The sequence below is a fragment of the Pseudophryne corroboree genome, chromosome 10, assembly GCF_028390025.1.
Source record: "Pseudophryne corroboree isolate aPseCor3 chromosome 10, aPseCor3.hap2, whole genome shotgun sequence".
In the NCBI taxonomy this organism is placed as follows: Eukaryota; Metazoa; Chordata; class Amphibia; order Anura; family Myobatrachidae; genus Pseudophryne; species Pseudophryne corroboree.
Genome location: NC_086453.1, coordinates 131,594,875 through 131,617,929, shown reverse-complemented (window position 1 = coordinate 131,617,929; position 23,055 = coordinate 131,594,875). Strand labels below are relative to the sequence as shown.

General features: G+C 45.3%; 1 protein-coding gene across 3 annotated transcripts in view; it reads right to left on the bottom strand.

Moving 5' to 3' along the window:
* Positions 1 to 23,055, bottom strand: part of HSD17B14 (hydroxysteroid 17-beta dehydrogenase 14) — a 119,524-nt gene that overhangs the window by 34,451 nt on the left and 62,018 nt on the right. For 2 of the 3 annotated variants that reach the window (XM_063942797.1, XM_063942798.1), the window contains exons 4-5: positions 20,788 to 20,854; positions 10,917 to 11,008 (exon numbers count right to left, since the gene is read on the bottom strand). The exons of the other annotated variant lie outside the window; for it this stretch is intronic. In XM_063942797.1, coding sequence (XP_063798867.1) covers positions 10,917 to 11,008; positions 20,788 to 20,854 — 159 coding nt within the window. The remainder of the gene's footprint in view (positions 1 to 10,916; positions 11,009 to 20,787; positions 20,855 to 23,055) is intronic. 3 annotated transcript variants of the gene reach the window in all.

Genomic DNA, 23,055 nt, shown 5'->3' with positions numbered 1-23,055 from the left:
TTACCTGGGTTCTGCGGATGGAAAGGAAATCACTGACTATCTGACATTATGTCACTCACTCAGTATTGTAAGTGGCCCTAAATTTGGTTCCCTAGGTGACCACCCACTTTCATTTAGTAGTAGCGCCAGCTCTGCACATATGAATTGTTGTATAGCCCCTAGCTCGACTCTCTCAGGCAAACTGGAATTTGCTGCGCTATATAAGAAACTGTTAATAAATAAATAATACATAATTCGACCCATAGACAGATTAGCAGTTAGGCAACCTAGATCTCAGAGGTATCAGCATCTGCACATCAAAAACTTTGCTAAAGACCACAATATGACAAAACACATTGGATGAATAAAGAGATTTGCTCTTTCAAAGCCACTACTTACTTTCCACCAAAGATCAATGTTGCTGGCACCTTTTGTGAAAACTGCAGGAAAACAAGCCACCTTACTACTGACCACTGACATCAGAGGGTCGCCCCTTAAGCCAAGTCCTGGATGCCAATGGACCAGTTCACTACTAAAGAGCATAAACATCCACACCAGAAATGCCAATCCTATTTGGAGTTGTCGGTCCTAATTTATAATTTTATTCATATTTTTATTTTATGGCCTTATTTTTTTGTTCCAGTTTAACATTTTGTATATGTTTCCACTACTTGCTGCCAACATTTGGTGGTTGCCTTTTTGTTTGTCTGAATCAGTGTTCATGAGAATGCAGCCTATCAAATCGCAACTACTTAATGATATCCCTCCGGCATGAGCACCGTTTCCAGCAAGGTGATTGGCTGCATTGCTAAGGTAATTGGTTTAGTTCACAAATGCCTACCTCCAGTGTGTTCAAAAGGTAAGTAAAGTTGAATTAACATACTAATCCATTGGGTTCATCCTCTGTGCATATTCTAATTGGTTTAGAGGTAGGCAGCACCCCCAGTTTGGCAGTTGCTTCCAAACCAGACATTTGGAATTTGATAAATTAAAAATTCCCCATAATGTACTCCACTAGTTAATACTACAGATACAATTTCTTGTGAGATAGACATCCAATCCCTTCTTAAATCCTGCTACTGTACATCCCATATGGTAAGAAATTTGTCTTTTTAACCATCATTAAATATGTCACCAGGGCTGTCATAAGAAATGTACAGCCCCAGTACAAAGACTGGCATGACCATGCCATGGGTTGTGGCCACAACGTGTTAATTTTGGGCACCATCGGGATGGCACATTGCTGAAGTGGGTACAGACACATAATCTGGGGCCTAATTCAGATCTGATCGCAGCAGCAACATTTTTCTCTAATGGGCAAAACCATGTGCACTGCAGGGGGGGCAGATATAATATGTGCAGAGAGAGTTAGATTTTGGTGGGGTCTGTTCAAACTGAAATCTAAAGTGCAGTGTAAAAATAAAGCAGCCAGTATTTACCCTGCACAGAAACAAAATAACACACCCAAATCTCTCTGCATGTGTTACATCTGCCCCACCTGCAGTGCACATGGTTTTGCCCATTAGAGAAAGATGTTGCTGCTGTGATCAGGTCTGAATTGGGCCCCTGGCACAATGACTGCACTTCTTTGATGTGGCCTCCAATACTTTGTACCTGTGCCTTCTTGGCTTCCCTGCTCACAAATATTAACTACATTCCTCTGTATGGCACTTTGGGGCAGATTTATCAAGGCTTGGAAAGAGATAAAAGGTGTCTATGTACTAAGCTGTGGAGAAAGATAAAGTCCAAGCCAACCAGCTCCTGTCATTTTTCAAACACATCCTGTAACATGGAATTGAGGAGCAATTGGCTGGTACTTTATCTCCTCCACTTTATCATTATCCACGGATTAGTACATAGACCTAAAAAATGTCAAATAATCAGTCAGTTTACAGGCTGTGTATTAAAAATTACAGAAGATGATTGGTTGGAACTTTATCTCTCTCCACTTTATCACTCTCCAAGTGCTGATAAATCTGTCACAGTGTTTGAAAAATGACAGGAGTTGATTGGTTGGTACTTAAGCCGTCTCCAAGCTTTGATATATCACCCCCTTCATTTTCCTAACCTCTCTTACAATTTAAGTCTTCCAGTCCCTTTATTTTTTTCCCCCCTAAAGTTTTCTTTATTAAAGCACTGCATGTTTTACAATAAAAACATTTGAGATACAATATAAATTGTGTACTGCCGCATTATTGTATATATACAAATTACAGTGGGTACAGAGATAAGACTATAAAACATAAACCAGCATTATATTTAAAAAACTATATTCCGCACAGAGACTAAATATTAGTATTTGGAAAGGTTCAATGCATACCAATATCAAGAAGATCACTATAGCGTAATACAGAACTGATAATAGAGCAAAAAAGTATGCAGAGCGTTTTATACAGTACGCAGTGTCGGACTGGAGCATGAAGGGCCCACCGGGGGTATGCAGTGGTAGGGGCCCATGATTAGAGGTGTGGCCAGCCACCACAGAGGTTTGGGTAACCATTATAGAGTAACTGATCTAGACTCCTTGATAATTTATATAGTAATTAATGCTAGTGCATGCATGATAATGTGCAAGATTAATGACAGCAATATACTGTAGAGATTACATCATAATCCCCTGCAGTATAAGGTAACATATGTATAATATATAATTCAAGTGCACAGTCTAGAACCTGATCCCTAGAGGAGGGGCCCCCAGGCAATGGGGCCTACCGGTGGTTTCCCCTGTACAGGGGTGCATCTAGGGGTCTGAGCGCCCCTGGCAAAGTAAGGAACGGGCGCCCCCCACCCAGGGACACAGAGTGGGGAGTTACAGATAGGCTGAGGTCAGGGACACTGAGGGAGAATTACAGGGAGGGTGCGGGTAGGGACAATGAGGTGGAGGGCTGACAGGGAGGATGAGGTCAGGGACACTGAGGGGCAATTACAGGGAGGGTGTGGGCAGAGACACTGAGGGGGAATTACAGAAGTGTGCGGGCAGGGACACTGAGGGGGAATTACAAGGAGGGTACAGGCAGGGACACTGAGGTGGAATTATAAGAAGGTGTGGGCAGGGACACTGAGTGGGGAGTCACAGGAAGACGGAGGTCAGGGACACTAAGGGAGAATTACAGGGTGGGTTTGGGTAGGGAAAATGAGAAGGAGCGGCTACAGGGAGGCTGAGGTCAGGGACACTGAGGGGCAAATACAGGGAGGGTGCGGTAAGGGACACTGAGGAGTAATTACGAGGAGGGTGCGGGCAGGGGCACTGAGATGGAATTATGGGGAGGGTGTAGGCAGGGACACTGAGGACTCGAGGAGGGTGCGGGCAGGGACATGGAGATGGAATTATGGGGAGGGTGCCAGCAGGGACACTGAGGAGGAATTACGAGGAGGGTGCGGGCAGGGACACCGAGATGGAATTACGGGGAGGGTGCAGGCAGGGAGACTGAGGGGGAATTATGAGGAGGGTGCAGGCAGGGAGATTGAGGGGGAATTATGAGGAGTGTGCAGGCAGGGAGATTGAGGAGGAATTATGAGGAGGGTGCAGGCAGGGAGATTGAGGGGGAATTATGAGGAGTGTGCAGGCAGGGAGATTGAGGAGGAATTATGAGGAGGGTGCAGGCAGGGAGATTGAGGGGGAATTATGAGGAGGGTGCAGGCAGGGAGATTGAGGGGGAATTATGAGGAGGGTGCAGGCAGGGAGATTGAGGAGGAATTATGAGGAGGGTGCAGGCAGGGAGATTGAGGGGGAATTATGAGGAGGGTCTGGGCAGGGACACAGAGGGAATTACAGGAGTGTATGAGCAGGGTCACTGAGGGGGCAGTTACAGGAATGGTGCGGGCAGTGACACTAAGGGGGAATTACAAGGAGGGTGTGGACAGGGACACCGAGCGGATATATGCACACATACATACAGTTAAAAACCCCTCTCTAGGTGTGATTGCACTACATGTCCCAGCAAATCCAATTGACAAGGTGTGCTGGGACTTGTAGTCTCAACACAGCTGGACAGGCATTCACTGGTCTAGATACCTCTCCATACAGAGCTCTTTGTAGCCGGTGATCCAGACTATCAGGATAGACCATGCAGTGCAGCTACGGTACCACAGAAAATGTACAGGTATGCTCATGCTGCACTGCTGACTGGTACTGATTGTAGTGGCTGGTGTTTGGTGACAGACTGCGTGGGACCAATGAGAAGGGGAGCGGATGAGGAAGAGGAGGTAACTCGCCCCTCCCCATACCTGGAAGTGCCCCGCTCCCTGGCTATATTCACCATCATTGTGACTGTAGTCACAGAGAGTGTCAGAGTGCAATATGCGTCTGAGAGTCCAGCAGTGGATGAGCACTGCTAAGGGATGTACTCAGTGAGAACTACTATGTAATTCTACTGCCGGGCGGCGCCCACCTCTTGGCTGGCGCCCCTGGCAAGTGCCATCCTGGCCAATAGGAAGATACACACCTGCCCCTGTACACCTGTGGGCCAGTCCGAGCCGGACTGTACGGATCATATCTTCATGCAGAAGAGGAATAAAAGAAAAAATAGCAAATTAAATTAAAATCACCTCTAAGTCAGGTAAGATGCATTGCAATCTATCAGCCATTATCTTGGCCAAAAGTTTGACATCAGTTTTAAGCAATGCGATTGGTCTATACGAGTCTACTAATGTTCGATCCCTTTGAGGTTTGGGAAGCAATACAGTAGTAGTATTAGTTAAATAAGGGAAAGGGGTATTGTTATTAATCAGATTATTAAATAGATCAGCCAAAGCTGGAGCCACTTGATGCTGTAACAATTTGTAGTACTCATTTGAAGGGACTTCCCTAGGTGCAAACGTGAGAATGCAGACAATATTTCAGTGATGGTAATCACGATATTAAGCATTTCTTGTTGAGCTGGGGACAACTGCAATAGGGTCACATTATGAAGCATGTCATTATGTTTCTCAGGGTCAAAGGGGAGTCCGCTGTATAAATCTGTATAACACCTTTCAAATTCCTTAATAATCTTATCGGTAGTAATATGTATTTTGTCATCATGGGAATCCCGAATGGTCGCTATGTATGGTCTTTCGTATTTTGGTTTTGAAAAAGTAGCCAGAAGTTTCCCAGCTCTATTCCCCCATCTGTAATATTTATGTCTAGTATAAAGGACATCCATCTTAGCCTGTGAAAATAAATGGGTATCTAACAGCTGTTTAGCTTGTAAATAGGTCTCTTGGGATGAAGGGGTAGGGTCAGCGACATAATCCCGTAAAGTAGTTGACAGTGATGAGGATAAAGAATTATAAATAGCATTTACTTCCTTGCGCTGTCTAGACACATAGGGGGTAATTCAGAGTTGAACGCAACAGCAAATTTGTTAGCAGTTGGGCAAAACCATATGCACTGCAAGGGGGACAGATATAAAATGTGCAGTGAGAGTTAAGGGCCGTACTGACGGGGAGATTTCCCCAGAGATGTGTGCTGAGCGGTCTAGCACAGACCGCTCAGGGGATGGACACGGGGGGGCGTTCATTTCACCCAGCAGTGAAATGAGCGACCTGCTAGATTGGCCTGCATGCAGGCCCATCTAGCACCGGTGATAGCGACGCGCGGGACCGTGCATTGCTGTCGCCGGCACCCCTACACACGGATCCATGTTCAACTAATTTCTAAGCAATCTAGACAAACAATTTGGAAGCTGCTCAATCATACCTGGAGATAATTATATATCAGGTGCTGAAGGGGGAGGGGTCACAGACAAACAACAGACGGGGGGGTTTGGAAATCCCCCCCTAAATTCCCTTCCACACACTGAAAATTACCTGTAACCATCCCTGAACCTAGCTGGTAATAAAATTCAGAGAATTAGTCACAAATGTTTGCAAACACATGTTTAGCTGCTGGCCACTTCACGGCTTCTCTGATACAGCAGTCCTAACCTACATAATAGCAGTGCCCACATAGGGCCATGCAATTTGTCACAGTAGGCCTCATGATAAAGGCTATTACTAAAACACTTCCAGACAGAGAGCTAACTTACCCGGGAGCCACCCCCAGGATCTCCCATTGGCACTACAAGGAACAGCATGCCTTCCAAATACTGCTCCCATTCAATGCCTCTTGCACACAAGCAGACAAACAATTCGGAAGCTGCTCAATCATTCCTGGAGATATTTATATATCAGGTGCTGGAAGGGGGAGGGGTCACAGACGAACAACAGACAGAGAGGTGAGGGGGGGGTTGCAAATCCCCCCCCCCCCAAAATTCCCTTCCACACACTAAAAATTACCTGTAACCATCCTGGTAATCACATTCAGAGAATTAGTCACAAATGTTTGCAAACACATGTTTAGCTGCTGGCCACTTCACGGCTTCCCTGATATAGCGGTCCTAACCTACATAATAGCAGTGCCCACATAGGGCCATGTAATTTGTTACAGTAGGCCTCATGATAAAGGCTGTTACTAGGGAGGGGGGGGGGGGGGAGATTTGCTACCCCCCCTCTCTGTCTGTTGTTTCTAAGCATTCTAGTCAGATTGCTTAGAAATTAGCTGACCATAGTCAATTATACAGCCTCTTAACACCGCTTTAGATGTGCCCCAGAACTCAGTAGGAGTGTCCCATGCCTTTATATTGTCATCCTGAAAATTAATTCATTGGGTTAGCAGGAAGTCTTTGAATTTTTCAGATTTGTAAAGATATGCAGGGAAATGCCACTGACCCAGACCCCGGATCCCATTGGGAAGAGTGAGACAAAGTTATAGGCGCGTGATCTGAGATCACAATTGAGTGAATGTCCACCTTACGTATCCGGAAAATTAAGTGATTCACTATAAAAAAATTATCAATACGGGACCAGGAATGGTGTACTGCTGAATAAAATGTAAAAGTTTTATCCGTGGTATTAAGTAGTCTCCGTGCATCGGCAACCTGGAGAGTAGTTTTGAGAGATTGGAACGGTCTCCAAACTGCAGAGGCAGAAGACGGGGAGGGGGGAGGTAGGTTGCCTATCTAAGGAAAGGTGTTCTACAGCATTGAAGTCGCCCGGTATTAAGAAGGAGGAGTAATTAGTACACTGAGCCAAAATCCCCATTAACTGGCCGATAAAATCTTGGGGTGCAACATTTGGGGAGTAAACACTGACTAAAGTGTACCTGAGTCCCCAGATTTACACGTCCAAAATTAAGTATCTACCATTCGGGTCCATCACAGTGTCCAAAATTGTATAATGTAAATTTTTATTGAGGAGGATAGCCACCCCTCTGATCGTCCTGCAATAATTAGCTACAACGCAGTCACCAATTTAGGTGTAGCAATATCCCCATCCACCCAATGTGTCTCCTGTAGGAAAACAACATCGGGCAGAAACGTTTAAGATGTGAGACTACCTGTTTCCTTTTTATTGGGGAATTAAGCCCCCCGATGTTCCATGACAAACATTATAGCGTATTATCCAATACTTTACTATTATGTGGTGGAGCTGACATAATTAACCAATACCAGACCTATCGTGACCATTAGCAATAGTCAATTGGGAGTAAACTGTGTCCTCCCCTGTCCCAGCGAGCAGGGGGCACACTAATAGAGATCGAGAGGCATCCCCAAGGAGCAGAGAGTGGGAGAGTGGGGGAGAGAGAGAGAGAAAAAAAGCAACAAAAGAACAAACATAAACACACAGTACCTTAACCACATTTTTCTAAATATTCCTCCTACAACATGTAATGCGGCGAACATCACAGATATAGTGTGATGTGCACCTGAAACAATCAAATCAACATGGCAAAAATATTAAAGCAGTGAAACTTAGACGAGGGACACTACTCCAAAAACTTATTTTGTACGGCTATGTATAGCCTGAAGTTAACATATGAATAATTGTAAAGATAAAACAAAGTAATACATTTATCTGTTGGGCGATCTATCTGGGTTGATTCCTATACCAAAGTAAATTTTGGCACCGTTAGGATCAGTAAAGTACAAATTCCTACCATTATCCTCAGCCCGTAACTTTGCCGCGTATAGTAAGGCAAATTTGGTGTTGTGATCAAAGAGCCATTTGCATACCTCCGAGAATTCCTCTTTTTTGTGTGACCATGGCCGAGAAGTCTTGGAATATCAAAATTTTAAATCGATTAACTTCCAGCTTAGGTGTTTTACAATAGGCTGCTACAATTTTCTCCTTCACGTGAAAATCTTAAGTATTTGGCTATCACTGGTCTTGGCCTAGCGTTCTGGGCTGCCCTTTCCGGGCTAATACGATGCGCTCTCTCCACATGGGGAAGTAAAGAGTCATGAGCTAGCTTTAGTGCCTTAGGGATAGCATTGGCAATTAAATCAATTAAGGATTGACCAGATCTCTGTTCGGGCACCCCAATGAACCTCAAATTACTTCTCATTACTCGTTTCTTTAAATCATCTATTTTAGTCAAAAGGTTCGTTATAGTGAATAGTGTCCATTTAGGAGTCTACAGTCTGTTGTGTGTCTCGAGACTGGGTCCTCCACATCACTAACACGTTGTTCACCAGCATTAAGCCTGGTTGTGTTGGAATCTATCTTGGCAAAAGCTGCATCAAAAGATGACTGGAGAGAGTCCAGTTTTTTATCTAGTTGGGGCATTATTATTTTAGCAATTTCTCGTGCCATCTCCAAAACCCCTGAAGGAGCTTGTGACCTAGGTCCTGGAGAGGAGGGCCCTTCAGAGCCAGTATCGGCCATATCACTATGAGATGGGGAGGCAGGGGATTGTCTCCCCGGTATTGATTTATTTTGACTTATCTTCTTGTTACGTATATTCGGTGTAAATCTAAAAGAAGATTTACGGAGGTATCTGTCCCCCAAAAGACCAGTCAGAAGCTTTCAGTCCTATATGGGTAGGTACAGACCAATATACTGATAAACGTACCACCAAATGTAAAATAGTAGTGAACTAACAATCTAAGAACAGTGCCCTCGATACAAAATAAAGTACTTACATCATGAATAGTTCAGAGTATTGAGAAATATGATACTGCTAATTATGTTGAGCTTATGAATACTGAGTATTTTTAAAATGGAACTGTACAGACAGTGACAAGGTAAGTTCACATAAGAACAAACTACAAATCACCACTGGGTGGCAGTAGAGGACAATACAAAACAGAAATGCTGGTGTAATAGAATTTCCTCATCTAACACCAAGCCTAGGAATGCATAGATATTAGGGTACAAGTCAAACAAATATTGTACAGAGAGAAATGCAGGCATAATATATCTACACTGGTATAGATAAGGGTATACTGACAATAGTAATTTAAGACTATTGGTGACGTGTAAGATAGAAAAGAAAAGAAGAGAAAAGGAAAATCTGGAACAGCCCTTATGCCAGACTGAAGACAGGGTATGACAGTGTCCATGCAATATCTAGTATACAGTGTGCAGAAAGTCACAGGGCCAACAGATATAGCTATTATATTGTGATGCAGTTCAAAAAAAAAAAACATTTACAGAAAATGCCCCTGGAAATGATGGCCGCAACAGGGAGTAACCAGGACTCTGTAAAGCTGCCAAAAGCAGGAGTTTTAGCTGGGGTCTGGGGGGTGGGGGGGGGGGGGCGCAGGTCTCAGATTGGGTGGGAATTCAGGCAAATGTTGCCGGATAACAGAAAAGTATATCAAACGAGGGGGGGGAAGGAGCACTAATAGTGCTAAAGATTATAGCTGTGGGCTAAAGAGGGCACAGAGGGCTCAGCAGCTCACCACTCATACTGCTCTGCAGGCATTGGAATAGTCTCCAAGGGGTAGATGTCCATTGCAGGTTTTAAGGCTGGGCCTCAGCCTAAGCAGTAGGCTCCAGCAAGAGGGATGATGTAGACTCCAGCCAGATAAGCGATAGGGAGGCAGGCAGGGAGACCGGGAGATCCACTTACAGTGGATGCCTCAATTCCCGTGTGGTGTACTGGACGCCAGGCAGCTACGGCTCCTCCGGTTCAGTAGCCCCCTCCACAGCGTGCAGGGCGCTAGCCAGCTCCGGTTCCTCTGGTTCAGCAGTCCTCCTGCACAGTGTGCCAGGCGCCAGTCAGCTCTGGCTCCTCCGGTTCAACATGCCCCCTCCACAGCGTAACGGGATGTAATGCACAGGGTGCAGGGCACCGGAATATAGGGTGCAAGCTGCGGAACTTCAGAGTGCAGAGTGCTGAAACGTGGGATATAGAGGAGGCGCGCAGGAGAGAATGACCTCCGCATCCTGCAGAGCTTCATCCAGCCACAGCCTTGGTAGCCACCAGTCCCGACCACTGGATGCCGTAGGACCCCGTCCAGCTACAGCAGACAGGCACCGGCTGGATCACTGCAGGCACGCCAAGGTCTGAAGGCAGGAGAGAGGATCGCTCTTGAATACCAGCACAATTGCCTCAGTTACCCTCAAGTATATAGGGCTGTCGGGGTGGATAATTAATGCCGGCCGAGTCAGGGGACAATTCAAGCTATAGACGAGCCGAGGGGTACAAAATAACGTGCAGCTCCAGTTCAATCAAATACCCTGGTGTTCTCTGCCATTTCCCCTTTCAGGGAGTGACACTTTCACAGCCAGAAAAAGCGGCCATCTCGGATGCCCCGCCCACCGGAAGTCTTCCATTCCCTTTATAATAAGAAATTATCCCTTTATGTAAATGAGGTTGGCCACCTCTGAACCGTCTCTAGATCTCCTATAGTCCTTCTTACAGTGTTGTGCCAAAACATGTACTCCAGAACCAGGTACATCTGTCTGTATGTACAGGCGACCCGATGACCAACTCATATGTCGGCCGCAGTAGCCGCTAACAATGATGTCACTACCAGTTTGTGTGGCTAGGCATGTCGGGCAGTGGACTGGTAAGTGTGCATGCACAAGATCGTTTGTGCACAAAGCGTAAAAATCATTAGATCGGTCGGCTTTAGTTACTGAGATCACGTAGAAGGTACTGAATTAGATATTGTCTATTTAGCTTTTACCTTTGCAGTCAAAAAGTATCCAATCAAATTCAAGTTTAAGAGGTCACGAAACTCCTGTGAGCTTGTGTTGTCTATGATCTGCTCTGGAGGATCTAGAATGAAATATTGAAGAAAATGTAAATTATAACTGTGTCATGTGTAGGGCACAACATTAACAAACATGTGCATTAAAGTGTACCTCCTCCCTACACACATTCCTGACACTTTCTGTGGTACCAACACACAGTCAATATAGTCACTAATATAACATGATGCCTTGTGCCTCAATGAGGTCATTGGAGCCTCTTGAAATGAAAGCCTGCATTCTCACAGATCTTGGTAAAACCTACAACGTAACTTATTACACTGTGAGTAGGCGATGTGATCATTGTAATTGTTGTTTATTCACAAAATGGATGCAAAACTGGGCAAAGTATTATGGTTAATGTCATGTATCTGAATATGGCTCATTGCTCAAGACTGATACTGTTTCATGAAGCACAGTCCTAACATTAAAGGTCGTATCTAGACTTAAATGTAAATTCAGTTGAAAACCATGTTGCACTCCGGGGGAGGTAGGTATAAAATGCGCAGACATACTGCAGTTTATGAGGAAAATGCATCTGTAAATCACAATGTAACAATAAAACTGCCCAATATATGAGAGCTACGTGCAATAGTGGGCATTATTGTACCTGTATGCTAAAATAAAAATTGCATTTGCCCTTTCTGCATCACAGAATGTGTCCAGGTGTAAATTTACACCCTTTGGGGGTCATTCCGAGTTGACCGGACCGCCCCCCCGTCCGGTCCGTTTAAACGCCGCCGTTTCGCCCCCCTCCCGTCCATCGATCGCCTCTGCCTGTCAATCAGGCAGAGGCGATCGCTGTCCTGCCACGGCCGTTGGCCGTCCCGCAGGCGCACAAAGGATTCGGCGCACAAAGGCGCCGGCGCGAATGCGCAGCAGGGACCCGTTCGCTCTGCTGCGTGAAAACGCAGTGAGCGAACGGGTCGGAATGACTCCCTTTGTTCCTTATACTGTGCTAGAAGAAAAGCAAAAAAGAGCAAGTACATGTGGACTTGGGAAAAAAACACATACTGTAAGTACTGAGGATGATCCAGGCAGTGCTGTACTTCCTGGTGCTAGTGGCCACTCCTGCATGTCATGATGCCATGCACTCATGGGGCGTGGCTGGCACAGGGCACAGTCCAGAACAGGGCACACTTACCACTTTGGGGGATATTCAATTGGCCGTGGTAATTTACCGTGGCTAATTGTTAATTATTACTGTGTATATGAAATAAATGCCAATAAATAAAAATAACTGATTGTGGGTACACACTAAGCGACGTGCTCTAGGCCGGGCGGTCGGCGGCAGTGCATATACACTGAGTGATATGATGACCATATTTCTCAGTGACGTCACGCCGCTGCCAGGCCGTGCATGCACGGCCGACACCGAGGGTCTTTAACGACCCACAGGGCTGCGCATCGCTCGACGGCGGTATACACACTTGACGAGAAAATTAACAATGTCGCTCAGGAAGTGTGAAAATTAGCTACATCGTTAATTTTCTCGGCAAGTATGTATGCACCTTAAGTGTAAGCTGGACATATAGTAGATTCACTGTGGTCAAGACAGAATGTATTGAGACATTTGTGGTTATAAAGATAAAGACCTGTGCAGAAATAATGAAGTCTTGCTGTGGCTCTGCATTAATGTTAGGGTTCCTACACATGGGCACTTTCTTTTTGCAGTTAATCTGAGGTGCATTGCGCAACACCAAAATGCAGCTAGGCTGCTCCTCATGTATACCCCAGCTTCTGGTGCCTTTGCGGAGAATTAGATTGATGCAGACATGTGTTACTGTAGGTCATATGTTAGGTGCAGAAAACTGGCAGAGTGGTTAGCATTGATTCCTCATAGCATTGGGTTAAAAGCACCACTTTATATGCTGTCCTTGTGTTCAGAGCCGGCCATAGGCATAGGCAAACTAGGCAATTGCCTAGGGGCATCAGAAGCTTCTGCTGATTAAAATGATATGCTGCATGCCTATATTTTGTGTGTAGCATTTCATATGCAGATACAGCCACAGTATCACACAGTATATAGGCATGCTGCATATCATTTTAATCAGCAGAAGCTGCTTGTGCATCCTAGCTACATAGCAATGCAAATAATATGCATTTTCATAAAAAAAGGTGCCCGACGTTAGCATTGAGGCAAGATTTATGAGGACACATCTGTATCCAAGCAGAGGCAGAGGTCACAGTGTTAGTGGCAGTGTGAGTGGGTTGGTGGTGCAGTAGTGTTCAGAATATATGTAAGGAGCATTGTGTGTGTCATGTAAAAATGCATTAATAATGTGCAACATATGTGTAGGGGGCACTATGTGTGTCATTGTGTGTATAAGGGCATTAATAATGTGCGGCATATGTGTAACAGGGTACTACTGTATGTGTGTAATTATGTGTATAGGGGCACTAATAATGTGCAACAAATGTGTAGGGGGCACTATGTGTGTCATTATGTGTATAAGGGCATTAATAATGTACGGCATATGTGTAAGGGACATTGGGGTATATGCAATTGCGGTCGAATTCCGGGTGGAATTTGACCGTTTTTAAATTCGACACAATTCGACAGTCGAATTCCGGCCGGGGGGTGCCGGAATTCGACATATTCAATACAAAACGGATTCGACAGTCCCGCTGTCGAAAAACGGAGGAATTGACGGTAAAGTGCGTCCTGGATTCGACTTTTCCGACAGTGCCGAAATGGTTAAAAAACACGGGGGAAAAAATAAGATTTTACTTACCGATAAATCTATTTCTCGTAGTCCGTAGTGGATGCTGGGGACTCCGTCAGGACCATGGGGATTAGCGGCTCCGCAGGAGACAGGGCACAAAACTAAAGCTTTAGGATCAGGTGGTGTGTACTGGCTCCTCCCCCTATGACCCTCCTCCAAGCCTCAGTTAGGATACTGTGCCCGGACGAGCGTACACAATAAGGAAGGATATTGAATCCCGGGTAAGACTCATACCAGCCACACCAATCACACCGTATAACTTGTGATCTGAACCCAGTTAACAGTATGACAAACGTAGGAGCCTCTGAACAGACGGCTCAGAACAATAACAACCCGATTTTTTTTTTTTTGTAACAACAACTATGTACAAGTATTGCAGACAATCCGCACTTGGGATGGGCGCCCAGCATCCACTACGGACTACGAGAAATAGATTTATCGGTAAGTAAAATCTTATTTTCTCTGACGTCCTAAGTGGATGCTGGGGACTCCGTCAGGACCATGGGGATTATACCAAAGCTCCCAAACGGGCGGGAGAGTGCGGATGACTCTGCAGCACCGAGTGAGAGAACTCCAGGTCCTCCTCAGCCAGGGTATCAAATTTGTAGAATTTTACAAACGTATTTGCTCCTGACCAAGTAGCAGCTCGGCAAAGTTGTAAAGCCGAGACCCCTCGGGCAGTCGCCCAAGATGAGCCCACCTTCCTTGTGGAATGGGCATTTATATATTTTGGCTGTGGCAGTCCTGCCACAGAATGTGCAAGCTGAATTGTACTACACATTCAACTAGCAATCGTCTGCTTAGAAGCAAGAGCACCCAGTTTTTTGGGTGCATACAGGATAACAGCAAGTCAGTTTTCCTGACTCCAGCCGTCCTGGAAATCTATATTTTCAGGGCCCTGACAACATCTAGCAACTTGGAGTCCTCCAAGTCTCTAATAGCCGCAGGTACCACAATAAGCTGGTTCAGATGAAACGCTGACACCAACTTAGGGAGAAACTGGGGACGAGTCCGCAGCTCTGCCCTGTCCGAATGGACAATCAGATATGGGCTTTTGTGAGACAAAGCCGCCAATTCTGACACTCGCCTGGCCGAGGCCAGGGCCAACATCATGGTCACTTTCCATGTGAGATATTTCAAATCCACAGATTTGAGCGGTTTAAACCAACGTGATTTGAGGAATCCCAGGTGCCACTGGAGGCACAAAAGGGGGTTGTATATGCAGTACTCCCTTGTCAAATTTCTGGACTTCAGGAACTGAAGCCAATTCTTTCTGGAAGAAAATCGACAGGGCCGAAATTTGAACCAATTTGAGGCCCATAGACACTCCTGTTTGCAGGAAATGCAGGAATCGACCGAGTTGAAATTTCTTCGTGGGGCCTTCCTGGCCTCACACCACGCAACATATTTTCGCCACATGTGGTGATAATGTTGTGCGGTCACCTCCTTCCTGGCTTTGACCAGGGTAGGAATGACCTCTTCCGGAATGCCTTTTTCCCTTAGGATCCGGCGTTCAACCGCCATGCCGTCAAACGCAGCCGCGGTAAGTCTTGGAACAGACATGGTACTTGCTGAAACAAGTCCCTTCTTATCGGCAGAGGCCCTCAGTCCTCTGTGAGCATCTCTTGAAGTTCCGGGTACCAAGTCCTTCTTGGCCCATCCGGAGCCACGAGTATAGTTCTTACTCCTCTACGTCTTATAATTCTCAGTACCTTTGGTATGAGAAGCAGAGGAGGGAACACATACACCGACTGGTACACCCCTGGTGTTACCAGAACGTCCACAGCTATTGCCTGAGGGTCTCTTGACCTGGCGCAATACCTGTCCAGTTTTTTGTTCAGGCGGGACGCCATCATGTCCACCTTTGGTCTTTCCCAACGGTGCACAATCATGTGGAAAAAACTTCTCGATGAAGTCCCCACTCTCCCGGGTGGAGGTCGTGCTGAGGAAGTCTGCTTCCCAGTTGTCCACTCCCGGAATGAAAACTGCTGACAGTGCTATCACATGATTTTCCGCCCAGCGAAGAATCCTTGCAGTTTCTGCCATTGTCCTCCTGCTTCTTGTGCCGCCCTGTTTGTTTACGTGGGCGACTGCCGTGATGTTGTCCCACTGGATCAATACCGGCTGACCTTGAAGCAGAGGTCTTGCTAAGCTTAGAGCATTGTAAATTGCTCTTAGCTCCAGTATATTTATGCGGAGAGAAGTCCCCAGACTTGATCACACTCCCTGGAAATTTTTTCCCTGTGTGACTGTTCCCCAGCCTTTCAAGCTGGAATCCATGGTCACCAGGACCCAGTCCTGAATGCATAACTGTGGCCCTTTAGTAGATGAGCACTCTGCAGCCACCACAGAAGAGACACCCTTGTCCTTGGAGACAGGGTTATCCGCTGATGCATCTGAAGATGCGATCCGGACCATTTGTCCAGCAGATTCCACTGAAAAGTTCTTGCGTGAAATCTGCCGAATGGAATCGCTTCGTAAGAAGCCACCAATTTTCCCAGGACCCTTGTGCAATGATGCACTGACACTTTTCCTGGTTTTTGGAGGTTCCTGACTAGCTCGGATAACTCCCTGGCTTTCTCCTCCGGGAGAAACACCTTTTTCTGGACTGTGTCCAGAATCATCCCTAGGGACAGCAGACGTGTCGTCGGAGACAGCTGCGATTTTGGAATATTTAGAATCCACCCGTGCTGTCGTAGAACTACTTGAGATAGTGCTACTCAGACCTCCAACTGTTCTCTGGACCTTGCCCTTATCAGGAGATCGTCCAAGTAAGGGATAATTAAGACGCCTTTTCTTTGAAGAAGAATCATCATTTCGGCCATTACCTTGGTAAAGACCCGGGGTGCCGTGGACAATCCAAACGGCAGCGTCTGAAACTGATAGTGACAGTTTTGTACCACGAACCTGAGGTACCCTTTGTGAGAAGGGCAAATTTGGACATGGAGGTAAGCATCCTTGATGTCCAGGGACACCATATAGTCCCCTTCTTCCTGGTTCGCTATCACTGCTCTGAGTGACTCCATTTAGAATAGGTCTCACCGAGCCGTCTGGCTTCAGTACCACAATATAGTGTGGAATAATACCCCTTTACTTGTTGTAGGAGGGGTACTTTGATTATCACCTGCTGGGAATACAGCTTGTGAGTTGTTTCCAATACTGCCTCCCTGTCGGAGGTAGACGTTGGTAAAGCAAACTTCAGGAACCTGCGAGGGGGAGACTTCTCGAATTTCCAATCTGTACCCCTGGGATACTACTTGTAGGATCCAGGGGTCCACTTGCGAGTGAGCCCACTGCGTGCTGAAACTCTTGAGACGACCCCCCACCGCACCTGTTTTTACGGCCCCAGCGTCATGCTGAGGACTTGGCAGAAGCGGTGGAAGGCTTCTGTTCCTGGGAATGGGCTGCCTGCTGCAGTCTTCTTCCCTTACCTCTATCCCTGGGCAGATATTATGGGGACGAAAGGACTGAGGCTGAAAAGACTATGTCTTTTTCTGCTGAGATGTGACTTGGGGTAAAAAAGGTGGATTTTCTAGCTGTTGCCGTGGCCACCAGGTCCGATGGACCGACCCCAAATAACTCCTCCCCTTTATACGGCAATACTTCCATGTGCCGTTTGGAATCTGCATCACCTGACCACTGTCGTGTCCATAAACATCGTCTGGCAGATATGGACATCGCACTTACTCTTGATGCCAGAGTTTCGCATATATAGAAATGCATCTTTTAAATGCTCTATAGTCAATAAAATACTGTCCCTGTCAAGGGTATCAATATTTCCAGTCAGGGAATCCGACCAAGCCACCCCAGCGCTGCCCATCCAGGCTGAGGCGATCGCTGGTCGCAGTATAACACCAGTATGTGTGTATATACTTTTAGGATATTTTCCAACCTCCTATCAGTTGGCTCCTTGAGGGCGTCCGTATCTGGAGACGGTAACGCCACTTGTTTTTATAAGCGTGTGAGCGCCTTATCCACCCTAAGGTGTGTTTCCCAACGCGCCATAACTTCTGGCGGGAAAGGGTATACCGCCAATAATTTTCTATCGGGGGAAACCCACGCATCATCCCACACTTCATTTAATTTTTCTGATTCAGGAAAAACCACATGTAGTTTTTTCACACTCCACATAATACCCTTTTTTGTGGTACTTGTAGTATCAGAAATATGTAACATCTCCTTCATTGCCCTTAACAAGTAACGTGTGGCCCTAAAGGAAAATACGTTTGTTTCTTCACCGTCGACACTGGAGTCAGTGTCCGTGTCTGTGTCTGTGTCGACCGACTGAGGTAAAAAGGACGTTTTAACGGCCCTGACGGTGTTTCAGACGCCTGGACAGGTACTAATTGGTTTGCCGGCCGTCTCATGTCGTCAACCGACCTTGCAGCGTGTTGACATTATCACGTAATCCTTAAATAAGCCATCCATTCCGGTGTCGACTCCCTAGAGAGTGACATCACCATTACCGGCAATTGCTCCGCCTCCTCACCAACATCGTCCTCATACATGTCGACACACAAGTACCGACACACAGCACACACACAGGGAATGCTCTGATAGAGGACAGGACCCCACTAGCCCTTTGGGGAGACAGAGGGAGAGTTTGCCAGCACACACCAAAAACGCTATATTATACAGGGACAACCTTTATATAAGTGTTTTTCCCTTATAGCATTTTAATATATATATATACATATCGCCAAATAAGTGCCCCCCCTCTCTGTTTTAACCCTGTTTCTGTAGTGCAGTGCAGGGGAGAGCCTGGGAGCCTTCCCACCAGCATTTCTGTGAGGGAAAATGGCGCTGTGTGCTGAGGAGAATAGGCCCCGCCCCCTTTTTGGCGGGCTTCTTCTCCCGTTTTTCTGAGACCTGGCAGGGGTTACAAACAACTTACAAACATATAACATATAAAACTAGACACACAAACAGGACAATTCCCTGTGGGTACACTCAAAAGCGTTTTACCCCACTGGGTGGAGACGGGTTTCTCTCAAAAGAACCGTTCTAGCAGTTGAGAGAAACCCGTCTCCACCCAGTGGGGTAAAACGCATTTGAGTGTACCCACAGGGAATTGTCAGGTTTGTGTGTCTAGTTTTATATGTTATATGTTTGTAAGTTATATACCGGTATATAGATATTAATTTTTCTTTTACGATAACCTACACTATATATATTTTTATCAATAAAATATGGAGATTATGAATTAATTTGGTTCATGTATATTTATTGTTTGAAATAGAATCTTATACACAAGTGTGTTTTTTATATGATTAGGTCTAGCCAATACAAACAAGGGTGAGCGCTGAACTACTTATATTCCGATATATGCCCTCCTGTTTTTATTTGAGTATTTATTTTGCAGTAGAACTACAGGTACCAGAGGGACCGTTTTACCCCCGCATGCTGGTACTTGTGGTTCTACAAGTACCAGCTTGCGGGGGAGGCTTGCTGTGACTTGTAGTTCTGCTGCAAAAAACAATATTATCTCATTTTACACTCTGGCTATCAGTCCTGCATCCGCAGCCCTTGGATGGGGGGGACAGCCTCGGGCTTCAACCCTGGCCCTTGGGTGGCTGGAGGGGGGGGGGGACACCCCTTAATTGAAGGGGTCCCCACTCCTCCAGGGTACCCCTGCCAGGACCGGACACAGAGCCCGGTGCTGGTTCTAAAAATACGGGGGATCCCCTGTCATTCCCCCCCCCCCCCCCCCCCGTTTTTTTACAACCAGGACCGGCTCAAAGAGCCCTAGGCTGGTTATGCATTTTTTTTTTCCAGGTTTTGAACCCATTCCATAAAAAAAAAAAAATATTTAAAAAAATATATAAATAATACTTGTGCCTCCTAAATAGACAAACCAAGTACCTAATCCCTTCTAATATAAATAGATATGCTATTAGCAATAAAAAAAAAAACACAAAAAAAAAACATGTTTTTAAAAATTTTTATTACATTCCGCCAGCATAGTGAGGCGGATTGAAAATGACGAATTTACTGTCGAAAAGCACGGTTGTCGAATTTACATTCTTCAATTGAATATACTTTTGTCGAAAAGCCGCATTTGTACCATTGCAGAAATGTCGAATTTGTGAAATGTCGAATTTGAAAAGTCCGTTTTTTTGACTAAAAGTACAGTATTGCATTGTCGATTTTTTTTGGGGGGGGCGAAAAAGTCCACTTTTTTGACATTTTCGGGAATTCGACCGCAATTGCATATACCCCCATTATGTGTAAAAGGGCATTAATAAAGGTTGTCATAATGTGTAAGGCGCATTATGTTTATAAGGACATTAATAATGTGTCTCATATGTGTAATGTGCATTACTGTGTGGAATATGTGTATAAATGCATTACTAATGTGTGGCATTATGTGTATAAGGTGCTCTACTATGTGGCGTTGCGTATAGAAAGGGCACTACTGTGTCATCTAATGTGAATAAAGAGCAATATGGTGTGGTGTAATGTGAATAAGGAGCAATTCAGTGTGATGTAATGTGAATAAGGGGCTCTACTGTGAGGAGTAACGTTTAAGGTAAAGTGATACTACTCTGGGATGTAATATGAATTATGGACACTATCACATGATCAAATGTGAATAAGATTGCAGTATTGTGCGGTGTAATTGGAATTGGGGTTACTATTGTGTGGCCATGCCTCTTGCCAGCAAAAACACACCAATTTTTGGGCTGTGCGCCAAATGTGCGAACTGTTCCTATTTAAAATATAGGGGGTACAAACACCAAAAATAAGGACTGCCATGGGTGAGGGGTGATGGTACTGGGAAAGAGGTGCAAGGTCAGAGGCGGAACCAGCGGTGGTGCTAGGGGGCACCAGCCAAAATCTTGCCTAGGGCATCATATTGGTTAGGCCGGCTCTGCTTGTGTTTGTGTGGATTTGTATATGTGTGTGTGTGTACGTGTGTGCACCATGGGGCAGCAGCTTATATGAATCACAAATGTTCTTTGTACAGTACTGTATGATTGGTGGTGCTATATAAATAAGCATTAATAATATGATGGCGTATATGACCTGCACACATCTGCAAAAAAAACCCTATCTGTATTGTGGTACTTGTAGTACTTACGCCACCCAGCATTGTTGATCAGACAGTCGATTTGTCCATATGTTTTCACAGCTACTTCAATCAGCCTCTGTTTTGAAAGAACACTTGTGACTAATACAATATAATATCATTAATTTCACTTGCAATTCATGGTATTTATTAAAGTGCAATGGAATATGCTAGTGCCTTGTACTATAAATGTTAATAAATGGTACTGTTAAGAAAAATGTTGTGCAATTATATTATAAAACCTATTTCAAAGTGAGCTCTACTTTTGTCTCATGTTTACTATTTCATTTTCATAGAAAGCAATCCCATACAGAAAGATTTGTTTTCCATTACATAGCAGAGTAAGTACCTTTTGCTGCATTTGAGCGATTGTTCTTAACCATCCAACTATACAACATTATTTACTTTTCAATTCCTCTCTAGTGTGCAGACAAATATGGCTGGACTTATGTGCAGCTCTTAGTATATCCTAGGATGAAAGAGGTGGGGAGGAGAGGATGTCTTAGGTTAATCATAGCAAAGGAGGACTGACCAAATCCTCTCTGCTTGCTACATCATGTGCCATGTGACTGTGGTTACCATGGTAGTCACATAACGCTGGTTAAAAAAGGAAAACATGCAGAATTGTCATTCGGCAATCTGAAGAAACAAACAATGGATTAAAGGTAATCACCAAGCTGCTTCTATTTTTCATGTGGTTGTTTCTTTAACTAGAAACTCTCCATATAAGTGATCTTTGCCATTTACAGGTAAGGAAGGATACATATCAATGCAAGTTTTTGCTGGCTGTTATAGGCTAAGCATCTCACTTACATCAGAATTGTATAGTTTTTAGATTGGTTATAGAGAATACTAAAAGCAAAACTTAGAAAATAATTTAAAAGTGTTGTTAGACTTTACAGTTTGTTATGAGCCTCCGCTGTGGATCTCCCCCTCAGTGGGTTCCAGCCGCTGCCAAGTGACAGGGTCGCGGGACACAAGGGACAATGGTCCTGACAGGTGTAAGCAACCAGGACTCCTGGCAGCCATAGTGGTTATGGTCCCGGCTGTTACATCTTACGTTTCTCCTCGACCTGCACTAGAAAACAAAGATTCTTTGCTTTCAATGTGCAGTGCCATCCTCCCGAAGATATCATTGGGAAGATGGCGCCAGCCATGTAGGAATGACCCTCTTCTCATATATATACGTAAGCATACTCAAGGGGGAAGAGCAGCTGACCCAGGCTCTCCCTCCTATCTCCATGCCCCCGACCCTTCAAAGTATTATCTGGATCCTGCTAGTATATTGTGCTGCTGTTACAGCACTCATATGCAAGTTAATTTCCGTTCTGTCTACAATCATTACAGTAAAGTTCCATATCTACTCCAGTCTGTAGCCTGCGGTCACTTGTTTATCAATGTAAGCTTTTACTATCCTGAGTTAAGTCCTAACGGCATCCCAATACCAGTTAGTACATCTTTCTCTATGAATAAATGGCGGCTGTTATAGGTGAAGGCCTCTGTAGTGTGGTTCTAAGAGCTTACCCAGTAATCCGGGGGAATCATAACACGCTTTAGCTCTTTTCCCATTTTTAACTGCTGCCATTTAAATACAAGGGGGGGACAATTCAGTTGTTTCTCCCCAATGCCGGCACTAGATGGCGCCCAAAGAGGCAATTTAATTATTGCTCCGTTAGGGCACGCATCCCCCCATGATGGCAAGCTGAAATGTGCAAAAAGTGACCTGTTTTGGCACCCAAACGGCACTTTGCTCATCGGGACCAGCACTTTAGTTGGGTTTAGCCATTTTACGCAACTAAACACGGCCCAGCAGGGCATGAGCAGCACAATGAAAAACATAACAATTGAATATTGTCGCAACCCCCCCCCCCCCCCCCCCCCAACCCGATCTCCTGTCACTTCAGACTGGAGATCAGGTGCGATAAACAATTGAATCGCCCCCATGGAGTTCAAAAAGTCTCCATGCGGTGATTGCTAAGCAAATCTTCCCACAGAGAATGTGTGCTAATATGACAATAAAATTGTTTTAAACATGGAATAGATCAGAATTTGTTACATACTTAACTACAATAAGTGGTCAATCCCATTCCCAGAGAAGGGTGTGAATTGCCATGGCTGTAACTAGGGGGGGGGGGGCTAAGGAGGCATGTGACCCGGGCTCCGGTGTTGAGGGGGCGCGCAATTTGCATCCACCCTGATTGTCACCGACCTACTGCTGCAGCAGTTGATGCCGGAGACATAGATCACAGGTGCAGGCAGCGTGTCAGAGTCTGCCCTTCA